At 41.2% G+C, this 12,644-nt stretch overlaps 1 protein-coding gene and 1 pseudogene across 1 annotated transcript in view; one reads left to right on the forward strand and one right to left on the reverse strand.

Annotated features, from left to right (window-relative positions):
• The window catches only part of ANKRD42 (ankyrin repeat domain 42), a 56,750-nt gene that overhangs the window by 38,614 nt on the left and 5,492 nt on the right, over positions 1-12,644 (reverse strand). The window contains exon 4 of the mRNA XM_065936466.1: positions 827-934. Coding sequence (XP_065792538.1) covers positions 827-934 — 108 coding nt within the window. The remainder of the gene's footprint in view (positions 1-826; positions 935-12,644) is intronic.
• Positions 7,480-8,288, forward strand: LOC136168688 (uncharacterized protein C1orf21 pseudogene; annotated as a pseudogene).

Raw genomic sequence — 12,644 nt, forward strand, 5'->3', positions numbered from 1 at the left:
AACCATTTCACTACATTTATTCAATCTACTTACTCTAACAAACTAGATCCTGACACATATTAATGTGTAACTCTAGCCGAGGAAATACATTAAATGAGGAATTTTAGGCATGGTAATCTGGACATGACTGTAACAGCCCTTAAAACAACCCAAACAGAGAGCCAACTACTTCAGAGATAAAATAATTTCGGATCTTACACAATCTGTTTGAGTGATTTGTTTTGTTGTTGTTTAATTGCTCAGTCCTGTCAGACTCTTTGAGACCCCATGAACTACAGCCCGCCAGGCTCCTCTGTCCATGGAATTTCCCAGGTAAGAACACTGGAGTCGGCTGCTATTTCTTTCTCCAGAGGATTGTCTTAACCCAGGGATCGAACTTGCATATCCTGCATTAGCTGGTGGATTCTTTACCCCTGAGTCACTAGGGAAGTTATTTCTAAAGCAGTTAAATGCACTGACTTTTTAAAAAAGTAACCAAGAGTTTCCCTGGTGGCTCAGTGGTAAAGAATCTGCCTGCCAATGCAGGACACATGGGTTCGATCCCTGATCCAGGAAGATCCCACATGTCATGGAGCAACTAAGCCCATGAGCCACAACTGCTAAGCCTGTGCTCTAGAGTCCAGGAGCCCCAACTGCCGAAGCCTGGGCACCCTAGAGCCTGTGCTCCCCAACAAGAGAGGCCATGTCAATGAGAAGTCTACACATCGCAACCAGAGAGTAGCCCCCACTCCCCACGAGAGAAAAGCACATATAGCAATGAAGGACAGTCATAAATAAATTAATAAAATTTTAAGAAAAACATAAAAAGTAACCAAGTTATTATTACCTGCATGCAAGCATCCTGTCCCCTGATAGCAGATATGTGAGCTGCTGTCCAGCCTCGCACGGTTACTTGTGAGATATCAGCTCCATGCCAGAGAAGCCAATGAAGACACTACATTAAGAAAACAACCATGATAACCATGTTAGCAGGTATTTGACATTTTTATATCTTTCAAGTTAGTCTATCATCATAAAATACTACAGCCTGAGAAGCATCACTAGTGAATGAGGGCACAGGTATAAGAAAAACAAAAGCACAATCACAATGATATGATGGCCCACATTTGGCCTTATTGTTGGGTAAACAATACGGAGTGCTAAGAGATGAGGAAAACTGGAGACCACCTTCCTTATCCATAAGGTGAAATTCTACTTTATCCCAGCCAGTTTTTGCACTGAATGAAATGCTGGTCCAAATCTTATGTTTGACCAATACTTTACAAGTCCAACAAAACATATCTGTGGTTAAATTCATTCAACAGCTGCCAATTTACAACCTCTACCACAAATTTTGAAATGGATCCAGAAAATTCTGTATCAGAGCAAACACTGTTATTCTGAGAAGGCAGTGACAAAAAACCATCCAAAAGAATTAGAAATGCAAGAAGGCAAACTGATTGTCTGAGAAGGGTTTACAAACAGCTGAAAAAAGAAGAGAAAGTGACAGGCAAGGGAGAAAGGGAAAGATATACCCAACCGCATGCAGAGTTGCAGAGAATAGTAAGGAGAGATAAGAAGGCCTTCTTAGATGAATAACGCAAAGAAACAGAGGAAAACAAAAGAACAGGGAAGATTAGAGATCTCTTCAAGAAAATTGGAGCTATCAAGGAAACACTTCAGGCAAGGATAGGCACGATAAATGACAGAAATGATAATTAAGAATAGGTGTCAAGAATACACAGAACTACAAAAAATGCCTTAAACCCAGAAAACCACAATAGTGTAGTCACTCACCTAGAGCCAGATACCCTGGAATGTGAAGTCAAGTGGGTCTTAGGAAGCAATATTACAAACAAAGCTAGTGGAAGTGATGGAATTTCAGCTGAGCTATTTCAAATTTTAAAAGATGATGCTATTAAAGTGCTGCACTCAATATATCAGCATATTTGGAAAACTGAGCAGTGGCCATAGGACTGGAAAAGGTTAGTTGTCATTCCAATTCCAAAAAAGAGAAATGCCAAAGAATGTTCAAACTATTGTACAAAAATTGAGCTCCCTTCACGTGCTAGTAGCTTAAAATCCTTCATAACAGGCTTCAGCAGAAGGGAACCAAAAATTCCAGATGTACAAGCTGGTTTTAGAAAAGGCAGAGGAAACAGAGATCAAACTGCCAACATCCGTTGGATCATCAAAAAAGCAAGAAAGTTCCAGAAAAACATATACTTCTGCTTTATTAACTACGCCAAATCCTTTGACTGTGTGGATCACGACAAACTGGAAAATTCTTAAAGAGATGGGAATACCAGACCACCTGACCTGCCTCCTGAGAAATCTGTATGCAGGTCAGGAAGCAACAGTCAGAAATGGACATGGAACAACAGACTGGTTCCAAATTGGGAAAGGAGTACGTCAAGGCTGTATATTGTCACCCTGCTTATTTAACTTATATGCAGAGTACATCATGAGAAATGCTGGGCTGGAGGAAGCACAAGCTGGAATCAAGACTGCCAGGAAAAATATCAATAACCTCAGATATGCAGATGCCACCACCCTTATGGCAGAAAGTGAAGAAGAATTAAAGAGCCTCCTGATGAAAATGAAAGAGGAGAATGAAAAAGTTGGCTTAAAGCTCAACATTCAGAAAACTAAGATCATGGCATCTGGTCCCATCACTTCATGGCAAATAGATGGGGAAACAGTGGAAACAGTGGCTGATTTTATTTTTCTGGGCTCCAAAATCACTGCAGATGGTGACTGCAGCCAAGAAATTAAAAGACCCTTGCTTCTTGGAAGAAAAGTTATGACCAACCTAGACAGCATATTAAAAAGCAGAGACATTACTCTGCCAATAAAGGCCCGTCTAGTCAAGGCTATGGTTTTTCCAGTAGTCATGTATGGATGTGAGAGTTGGACTATAAAGAAAGCTGAGCGCAGAAGAGTTAATGCTTTTGAACTGTGGTGTTGGAGAAGACTCCTCAGAGTCTCTTGGACTGCAAGATCCAACCAGTCCATCCTAAAGGAAATCAGTCCTAAATATTCATTGGAAGGACTGATTCTGAAGTTGAAGCTCCAATACTTTGGCCACCTGATGGAAGAACTGACTCATTTGAAAAGACCCTGATACTGGGAAAGATCGAAGGCAGGAGAAGGGGACAACAGAGGATGAGATGGTTAGACAGCATCACCAATTCAATGGACATGAATATGAGCAAACTCTAGGAGATGGTGAAAGACAGGAAAGCCTGGCTTGCTGCAGTCCATGAGATCACAAAGAGTTGTGACATGAGTTAGTGACTGGACATGAGTTAGTGACTGAACAACAAAAGAAAATAAGTAGCACATTAAGCAAAGGGAGGGAACCAAATAAATCTTAAGATTTTTAAAAATTAACTTAAGTCTCAACAAATACAATACTAGAGGTCTGTGCCACATATGGTGTTACAGTCTATATATTTTCAACTTTGTCATCTACCTTCAAGAAGTTTCTTTCTTGTATCATTCAGATACACTGTCACATCAGTCATTATGATATATCTTTTTTTGGAAAGGGCAGTAACTTAGGTATCATCTGTCTATCATGGAGATTAATGGCTGATAAAATATGAGTGGGGTGCTCAACCTCACTAATAATTACAATAAGTCATTCATTTTTACTCAACAAATATTTATGGAGATGACTGTATGCTAACACTGCATAGGTAGTGCAGAATAAAACCACTGTAAACACTGATGTACAAGGTCTCTACCCTGGGTAAATATGTACAAGTGGGACTGCTAGGACACAGATAAGTATATGTTTCACTTTACAAGAAACTGCTAAACTGTTCTCCAAAGCGGCTGTATCAGTTTACACTTCTACCAGCAGTGTATGAGACTTCTTGTTGCTCCATATCCTTGTCCAAATTTGGTATTATCATTTTTCTGGGTTATGTTTTTCTTTTTGTTTTGCCATTCTAATAGGTGTGTAGTGGCATCTAATTGCGGTTTTAATTAGCATTTTCCTACTGGCTAATGATGTTGAACACTTTTTTCATGTGCTCATTACCAGTCATATATACTCTTTGAGAAAGTGTCTACTGAAACCATTTGCCCATTTTTAATTGGATTTTTTATTTTCTTACTACTGAATTGTTGAGTGTCATACATTCTGGCTACAAGTTCTTAGTCATATTTATGATTTGCAAAAATTTCCTATGTTTTCATCTAGAAGTTTTATTAAGGTTAAGTTTCATGTTTTTTTATGATCTGTTTTCAGTACATTTTCATATATAGTACCAAATATGAATTAAGGTTCACTTTCTTACATACGACTGTCCAGTTGTGTCAACACCATTTAATAAAAATACTATCTGTTTTCCATTGGACTATATTTGCATCTCTGTCAATAATCAACTGACCAATCAGTAGGACTTCAGAAATGACTAAATGAGGAGCTTCATAAATCCTCCCCAAGAAGCAATGACAAAGCCAGACAAAACTGTCAAAAACAACCATTTGGCAGTGGTTAGGACTCTGCACTTCCACCGCAGTGGACATGGGTTTGATCTCTGGTCGGGGAACTAAGATTATGCATGCCAAGCAGCCATGGCAAAAAAAAAAAAAAAAAAAAATTTAAAGATTCTGCTAGGCATATAATGAAATGAGAAGCATGTATCAAGAAATATCTGCTGATTCAAAGAACAGGAGGAGTCTGTGGTAACATATTAGCCTGGGACTACAAGCATCCTTAGCCCCAGCTTCATGACACAGAAGTTCTACCCAGGTGGACAGTTCCACTGCCCTGCTAAAGAGGCTGAGAAGTCCATGCCCAGGCACATTTTAAAAACAAATCTACTCCTCAGTGGCAACAATCTAGGAAAGCCAACATCAGAACCAGTCATGATACTGGTTGGGGCAAACACAAAACCCTCCTAGAAAATTAACAGAAAAATTCAAAAAATGAGACAACCTAAGTGGGCCTCGCTAAGATTCCACTTATCCTTTCTGGTCTAAAAAGTTGGGTACATGTACAACATCATTCATACCCAGGAAAGACTGAAGATGTCCCAAGCTGACTAGACATTCCTGGCTAAGGCCTGAAAACACATGGTAAAAAAAAAAAAAAAAAAAAGCCAAGCTGACTTATAAACCGCTTGGACTTTGAACACATTCCCCAAGTCATACACAGAATCATTAGCAAGATGGTTGAACACATTCCCCAAGTCATACACAGAATCATTAGCAAGATGGTGCCTTAGTGGCTCAAGGTATTTAAGCGCAGCCTCTGATTAATCACTGGCTGACCACTAAGCTATGCTGTCCCAGGGGTGACCCCTATGAAGCCAGACTTCAAAATAAAAATAAGAGGGAAATTCCCTGGTGATCCACTGGTTAGGATTCAGTTCTTTCACTGCAGGGGGCACAAATTCAATCTCCAGTTGGAAAACTACTTATTAAGATCCCTCAAGCCACGAAACCAAACTAAATAAATAAATATTTAAAAATAAAAAGAATTTAAAAAAGAAAATGAACAGTGGACACACACTGTGAGGGAAACAAGATTCCACAAAATTAGTCCAAGCAAACCAACACACAAACACAGAACAAGCACCCCAGGGAAGAGGGATAGAGGAAGTAGGATCCGAATCCAGAGGTGCTACAATATACAATCTTAAACATCCAGAATGTGCAATGAGGAAAAGGCAATCTCTTCAACAAGGGATGTTGAAAGTTTGACAGCCTCATTAAATCAATGAAGTCAGAAAACGCTCTCACACCATACACAAAAATAAACTCAAAATAAAACTGCTAGAAGAGAACATAGGCAAAACATTCTTGACATCTTAGGTCAGTCTCCCAAGGGAATAGAAATAAAAGCAAAAATAAACAAATGGGACCTAATTAAAAAACAAGAATGTGTAATATACACAAAGGAAAATGAGGTCAATAGAAACTATCTCTGAGGGGATACAGATGCTCAACTTAAGACTTCAAACCTATAATAAATAACTTCAGAGAATGAAAATAAATTATTTTTTAAAGAATTTATGTTTAATGAATTAAAAGCATGACGACAATAATGATTCATCAAATAGAAAAAGAGATAGCTTTTTTTTTTTTAAAAAAAAAAAGACAATTCTGAAGGTGCAAAATATATCTGAAATAAAAGTTTACTTTATGGCAGAAAGTGAAGAGGAACTAAAGAGCTTCTTGATGAAAGTGAAAGAGGAGAGTGAAAAAACTTGTTTAAAACTCAGCATTCAGAAAATTAAGATCATGGCATCCAGTCCCAACACTTCATGGCAAATAGATGGAGAAACAGTGGAAACAGTGATAGGCTTTGTTTTCTTGGGCTCCAAAATCACTGCGGATGGTGACTGCAGCCATGAAATTAAAAGACACTTGACTCCGTGGAAGAAAACCTATGACCAACCTAGACAGTGTATTACAAAGCAGACATTACTTTGCCTACAAAAGTCCATCTAGTCAAGGCCATGGTTTTTCCAGTAATCATGTATGGATGTGAGAGTTGGACCTTTTAAAGAAAGCTGAGTGCCAAAGAACTGATGCTTTCAAACTGTGGTGTTGGAGAAGACTCTCGAGAGTTTCTTGGACTGCAAGGAGATCCAGCCAGTCCATCCTAAAGGAAATCAATCCTGAATACTCATTGGAAGGACTGATGCTGCAGCTGAAACTCCAATACTTTGGCCACCTGATGTGAAGAACTGATTCATTTGAAAAGATCCTGATGCTGGGAAAGACTGAAGGCGGGAGAAGAGGACGACAGAGGATGAGCTGGTTGGATGGCATCACTGACTCAATGGACAGGAGTTTGAGTAAGCTCCGGGAGTTGGTGATGGACAGGGAAGCCTGGCAGGCTACAGTCCACAGGGTCACAAAGAGTCAGACACGCTCTGCAGCCCTGGCGGGCGAGCGCGGCCCCCGCAGGCCCCTCCCGGGGGTGAGGCGGGGGGCAGGACTTGCGCGGGAGCCGGGCACGGGAAGGGGCCGGCGCTGGGGGAGTGTCTGGCTGCCCACGCCCCTCGAGTGAGTGACTGGGCGAGGAGTTCCCCTCCCTCCATCCTCCTCCCTCCTTGGCTGGGGGGACGACGTTCCGTGTGCCGCGGCCGCCGCTTCTTCCACACTTTAGTTGGGAGCCGCGCGCCGCGCTGTTACTGGAGAGAGCTGGCCGCGCGCCACCGCCTCCAGCACGCACGCACCCGGGCCAGGCTTCGGGGGCTTCGGGGCTCTTACCCCCGGCCTCTGGGAGGAGGGGGAGACCGGGACTCACCGTGGGGAGTAGGAGGAAGACAAGGAGGAGGGAGGAAGAAAACCCGCGAGGAGGACCGGGACGGGGGGCGGGAGGCTTGCCACCTTCAGCACCCCCCCCCCCCCCCGCGAGCGCCCAAGGTGCACCCATCTTGACCAACTCAGCAAGAAGGTGGATTTTCCCTGTGTCTAAAGAAAAAAAAAAAATGTGTGTAGAGATGATTTGCAGTTCAGCCCGGCTGAAGCTGACCAAATGAGACTATAGGCTGTGCCTCCGCCAAGCCTGTTGCCACTGTTCAAAATGAAGAGGAAGCCCAGAAAGGGAAGAACTACCAGAACAGAGATGTGTTTGGCGATGAGTATAGGATCAAACCGGTGGAAGAGGTCAAATACATGAAAAATGGGGCAGAAGAGGAGCAGAAAATAGCAGCCAGGAACCAAGAAAACTTGGAAAAAAGTGCCAGTTCAAATGTAAGACTTAAAACCAATAAAGAGATTCCAGGATTAGTTCATCAACCCAGAGCAAACATGCACATCTCTGAAAGCCAACAAGAATTCTTCAGAATGCTGGATGAAAAAATTGAAAAGGGTAGAGATTACTGTTCGGAAGAAGACGATATCACATAGCACCAATCCTACCACTCAAACCGGGAGCTACTACTGTGTAAATAGGTTACACCCCAGTTGAAATCTTTGCAAAGGTCGGTTCTCTTCAGCGAACAGCACTATAGCAAATGAAGATCGTTCCGTATCATATGCCCCATTAAATTACAGTGTTTCTTAATGAACTTGCAAAGGAATATTGCTAAAAACAAACAAAAAATGTTATCGAACTTTCTTTGTTGCTGCTAGTTAAAACCTGTTGCAACTTTTCACTTCTCTCAGTGTCCAGGTCTGCAGCAAAATTCTGCAATTTCACCTTAAAGATACTGTTGGTTTTACAGATGCTCTCCAACCTATTTTCTAAAAGATGAGGTAGTGGTGAACTCAGATATCCAACTTCTGTTCTAGACTGGTTCTGCTTCTAAGACAAGCACCTCCTTGCCCCCTCCCTCCTCCCTGCCTCCCCCAGCAGTTCAGAGCCTTGCTTCTCACTGGCATTGTTGCGCTTTGGAGATGGGATGGTTGCCAATGGCAAGCCTAGTTTCTCTGCTAAGAAGAAGTAGAGACGCTATTATCAATTCAAAGCATGTCGTGACATGACTCCTGGAAGTGACAAGGAGCGGGCAGCAGGTGGTTTCATTTCCTGGGTCTCTTAATCAAAGATCAAGCTTGCAACATCAGTTTTGCTCAGATGCAGACGGAAGTGTGATCACAATCATTTTGAATCCCTCTTGCCCACTTTTTTTCCTAAGAAAATAAACATTTTACTGTTTTTATGTAAAAAAAAAAAAAAAGAGTCAGACACGGCTGAGCAGCTAAACTGAACTACAGGGGCTCAAAAGCTGATTTCATCTGATAGAAGAAAAAAAATGAAGTCTAATAAAGCACAGTTTTCACCAGTCATTGATTTAGTTGTCATTTTATACTACCAACGTTAAGTCCCACAAGTCTTAAGAAATCCCAAAAAGGATAACAAAATGTAAAGGTATTAGTGCAACACTAAAGTAGAGAAGTAGTGTAAAGTAATTAGCCTCCAACTAATAAAAATAAATGGGAAAAAAAAATAAAGTAGAGAAGTAGGAGATGATCTTAAATGGCAACGGAGAAATGCACCAAAACTTCTATTTAGATTCAATTTTATTAAAATTCAACAAACATTTCTTGAACAATTGCTATACAGTGTGCTAGATACTAAAAATATAAATTTAATTCAACAAACTCAGCAGTATGACAAACATTTATTGGAAATCCACAATGTGACTCCAATATGCCAGACACTATACTAGATGCTGAGGAAAAAAGATAAATAAAACTGAAATGAAAAAAAGGTACCTTCAAAGAGCTCAAAATCTAACAGAGAATACAATTCAATGTGATAAATAGAATTTTTCAAATGTGTATAAAATTAAGGGAAAAGTTGCTAGTTGGATGATACTGAGGGGGGAAACACAGAAGGCTCTGCCAAGTAGGTGCTACTTGAGCTGGATTTCAACTGGGAAGAGGTGAGACCAGGCAAATGAAATAGCTTGTACACGGACTACGATAATAGGAAACAGTAGACTAGTTTGGGAAATGACAGTCACCTGCACTGGAGCATGAAACAAGTCTGACAGGAGTTGAGGTTGGAGAGGTAGTCTACCGTACTAAACAGCTCAAACTTTATCCTAGAGAGTATAGAGTCACTATACAGACTTAAGGAAGGTTTTCTGGAGAAGGAAATGGCAACCCACTCCAGTATTCTTGTCTGGAGAATTCCATGGACAGAAGAGCCTGGTAGGCTACAGTCCACGGGGTCAAAAAGAGTTGGACATGACTGAGTGACTAACACTTCCACACTCACTTTCTTTAAGGAAGGGTTACTGCTTTTGTTTTAGAACAGTAATCTTGTGTGCCAGTTTTAACTAGAGGTAGATGATCCAAGAAAGAAGGAAATCAAGTAGCTCTAAGGCTGTGAAAGTGGAGAGGACAATTCTGAGAGTCAGAGATGGAAGATAATCAACAAACTTCATGATCACTTCTCACTACATTAATATGCACCATGAAGCACTTCATCCAGACAAATGCTGATACTGCAGTTTGCTTCTGGAAAACCCTGAGACAACTCAAAAATGATGCAAAGGATGTTAGCCTGGAAAGCTAAGGAAGGGAGTGAAAAGAATAATGGTTCAGTTTTAGACCAACTGAATTTGAAATGCCAGTCAGGTATGCATGAGCTGCTGATAAGCACTGTATGCAGAAACCAGAATTCAAATTCTGGAGAGAAAACAATTCTGTGAATTATTATACAGGAGAGATTAAGACAAGGAAGTCTAAAAATGGCCTGGAGAGAGAGTGTAATATTGGCAGGGCATAAAGAAAACCACTAATTTGGCAAACTAAAATCAGTACTTCCTCTTCTCTTCAAAATCATTTTTTTTCAAACAAGGCAGGAAAATCCCATCGTTGATGAAGCTAAGAGACATCTGAAACCACAAAACAGATGGGAAGGCTGCCAAAGTGTAGATCAATCAGGGATGTGGGAGGAAACAGCAGAGAAAATCCCCACTCAGGGCTGCAGGCACAGAAACACCCATCAGGCACATTCCTCCCAGGTGAGAGGGAGCCACTAAAAGGGCAAAGGAGACATCTCCACAGGTCAAGTGGGGCACACAAACTGGAGAGAGAGATTCTTTGGACCAGATTTGGTTCCAAGAAGCAGAAAAGCCCAAACAAACAAGAAATCACACAGAGACTCCATATTCATAGAAAGCAGACTCTGTGGCAGGGGAAAAAAGAGAAATGCATAGTGCAGCCTACAGGAAATAGGGAAATGTAATAGCTAAAATAAGCTCCCCACACACAATCATGAGAATCATGAGAAAAATTCCAGTTGGCTTTGTACACAGCCCAAAAATAAAAAGTTGTGCATACAAATAAACTTATCTATGAAATAGAATCCGCCTGCAATGTGGGAGATCTGGGTTCAATCCCGGGGTTTGGGAGATCCCCTGGAGGAGGGCATGGCAACCCACTCCAGTACTCTTGCCTGGAGAATCCCATGGACAGAGAAGCCCGGTGGGCTACAGTCCACGGGGTCACAAAGAGTCGGACACGACTGAGCGACTAAGCACACAGCACGTGAAAGAGACACAGACACACAAACACAGAGAACAGACTTACTGCTGCCAAGAGGGACGGGGTGGGGGGAAGGACTGGGAGCTGGGGACTAACTCTGCAGACTATCACACTTAGAACGGATAAACAACAAGGTCCTACTGTATACCACGGGGGACTATGTGTAATATCCTGTGATAAACCATAATGGAAAAGAATGTATATAGACAAGCATAACTGAATCACTATTGTACAGCAGAAATGAATACATTGCAAATCACCTAAACTTCGATAAAATAAATCAATAAAAAAAGGAATTTATGCATTAAAATATTCACTAAGCATGGCTTGTACTATTGAAAACCTAGAACCAATGAAATATCCATCAATCAAAAAATGAATAAATTCCGATATTTACCTAAGAATAGACTACTACAACATGGCTGAAAGAAATGAACTAGAAAAGGAAAAAAAAAAAAAAAAAGAAATGAACTAGAGTACATATAGGGAGACGGACATGGCAACCTACTCCAGTATTCTTGCCTGGAGAATCCCAGGGACAGGGGAGCCTGGTGGGCTGCCGTCTATGGGGTCGCACAGAGTCGGACATAACTGAAGCAATTTAGCAGCAGCAGCAGCAGAGCACATATATGTAACCAAATCATTAAGTCAAAAATACATTGTTGAACAAAAAAAAAAGCAAGCTGCAGAATGGCCCAAATAATATGACGTCATTTAAATATAAAATGTCATTTAAAACCATGATCTAATCATATGTAATAAGAGCATAAAACATAGATGGTAATAATAAACACCAAATTCAGAGCAACAGTTATCTCTGGAGTTGGAAGAAGAGAAACGACACCTGGGAGGGGCACTCGGGGACTTCCAATGCATCTGTGATATTCCATTTCTTTTCCAAAAATCTGAAGCAATTACGGCAAAAATATCAGGATTTGATGGAGCTACATATGCATTATGTTATCCTCTGCAAGCCACCCTCTATGCTGCTTTTGTTTGTTTTTGCTGTTGTAATTTCTTTTTTTTTTTTCTTAATTTATTTTTTTTATTAGTTGGAGGCTAATTACTTCACAACATTTCAGTGGGTTTTGTCATACATTGACATGAATCAGCCACGGATTTACATGTATTCCCCATCCCGATCCCCCCTCCCACCTCCCTCTCCACCCGATTCCTCTGGGTCTTCCCAGTGCCCCAGGCCCGAGCACTTGTCTCATGCATCCCAACCTGGGCTGGTGATCTGTTTGACCATAGATAATATACATGCTGTTCTTTCGAAACATCCCACCCTCTCCTTCTCCCACAGAGTTAAAAAGTCTGTTCTGTACTTCTGTGTCTCTTTTTCTGTTTTTATGCTGCTTTTGGAATCCAGCTACCACACTGAAAGGAATCACAACCTAGTCCACATGTGGCGACCTCACAAAAAGGCCTGGGTGGAGAGGAATCCAGATGGCCAGGCCCCACAGCCAGCCTCTACTACCAGATGTCTGTGTGACCAAGCCTTCGGAAGATTCCAGCCCTAGCTTTTAAATCCTCTCGCTGGAGCCCCCAACATCACAGAGCAGAGAAAAGGTGTCCCTAACATCCAAATTCCTGCTTCACTCCTAAGCATAAATAAATGCTTATTTTATGCCACTAAGTTTTAGGATACAATTTATTACAAAGCTAAAAAGAACACCCAAATGTTACAGTGAATT

The sequence above is a fragment of the Muntiacus reevesi genome, chromosome 5 (assembly GCF_963930625.1).
Source record: "Muntiacus reevesi chromosome 5, mMunRee1.1, whole genome shotgun sequence".
Taxonomy (NCBI): Eukaryota; Metazoa; Chordata; class Mammalia; order Artiodactyla; family Cervidae; genus Muntiacus; species Muntiacus reevesi.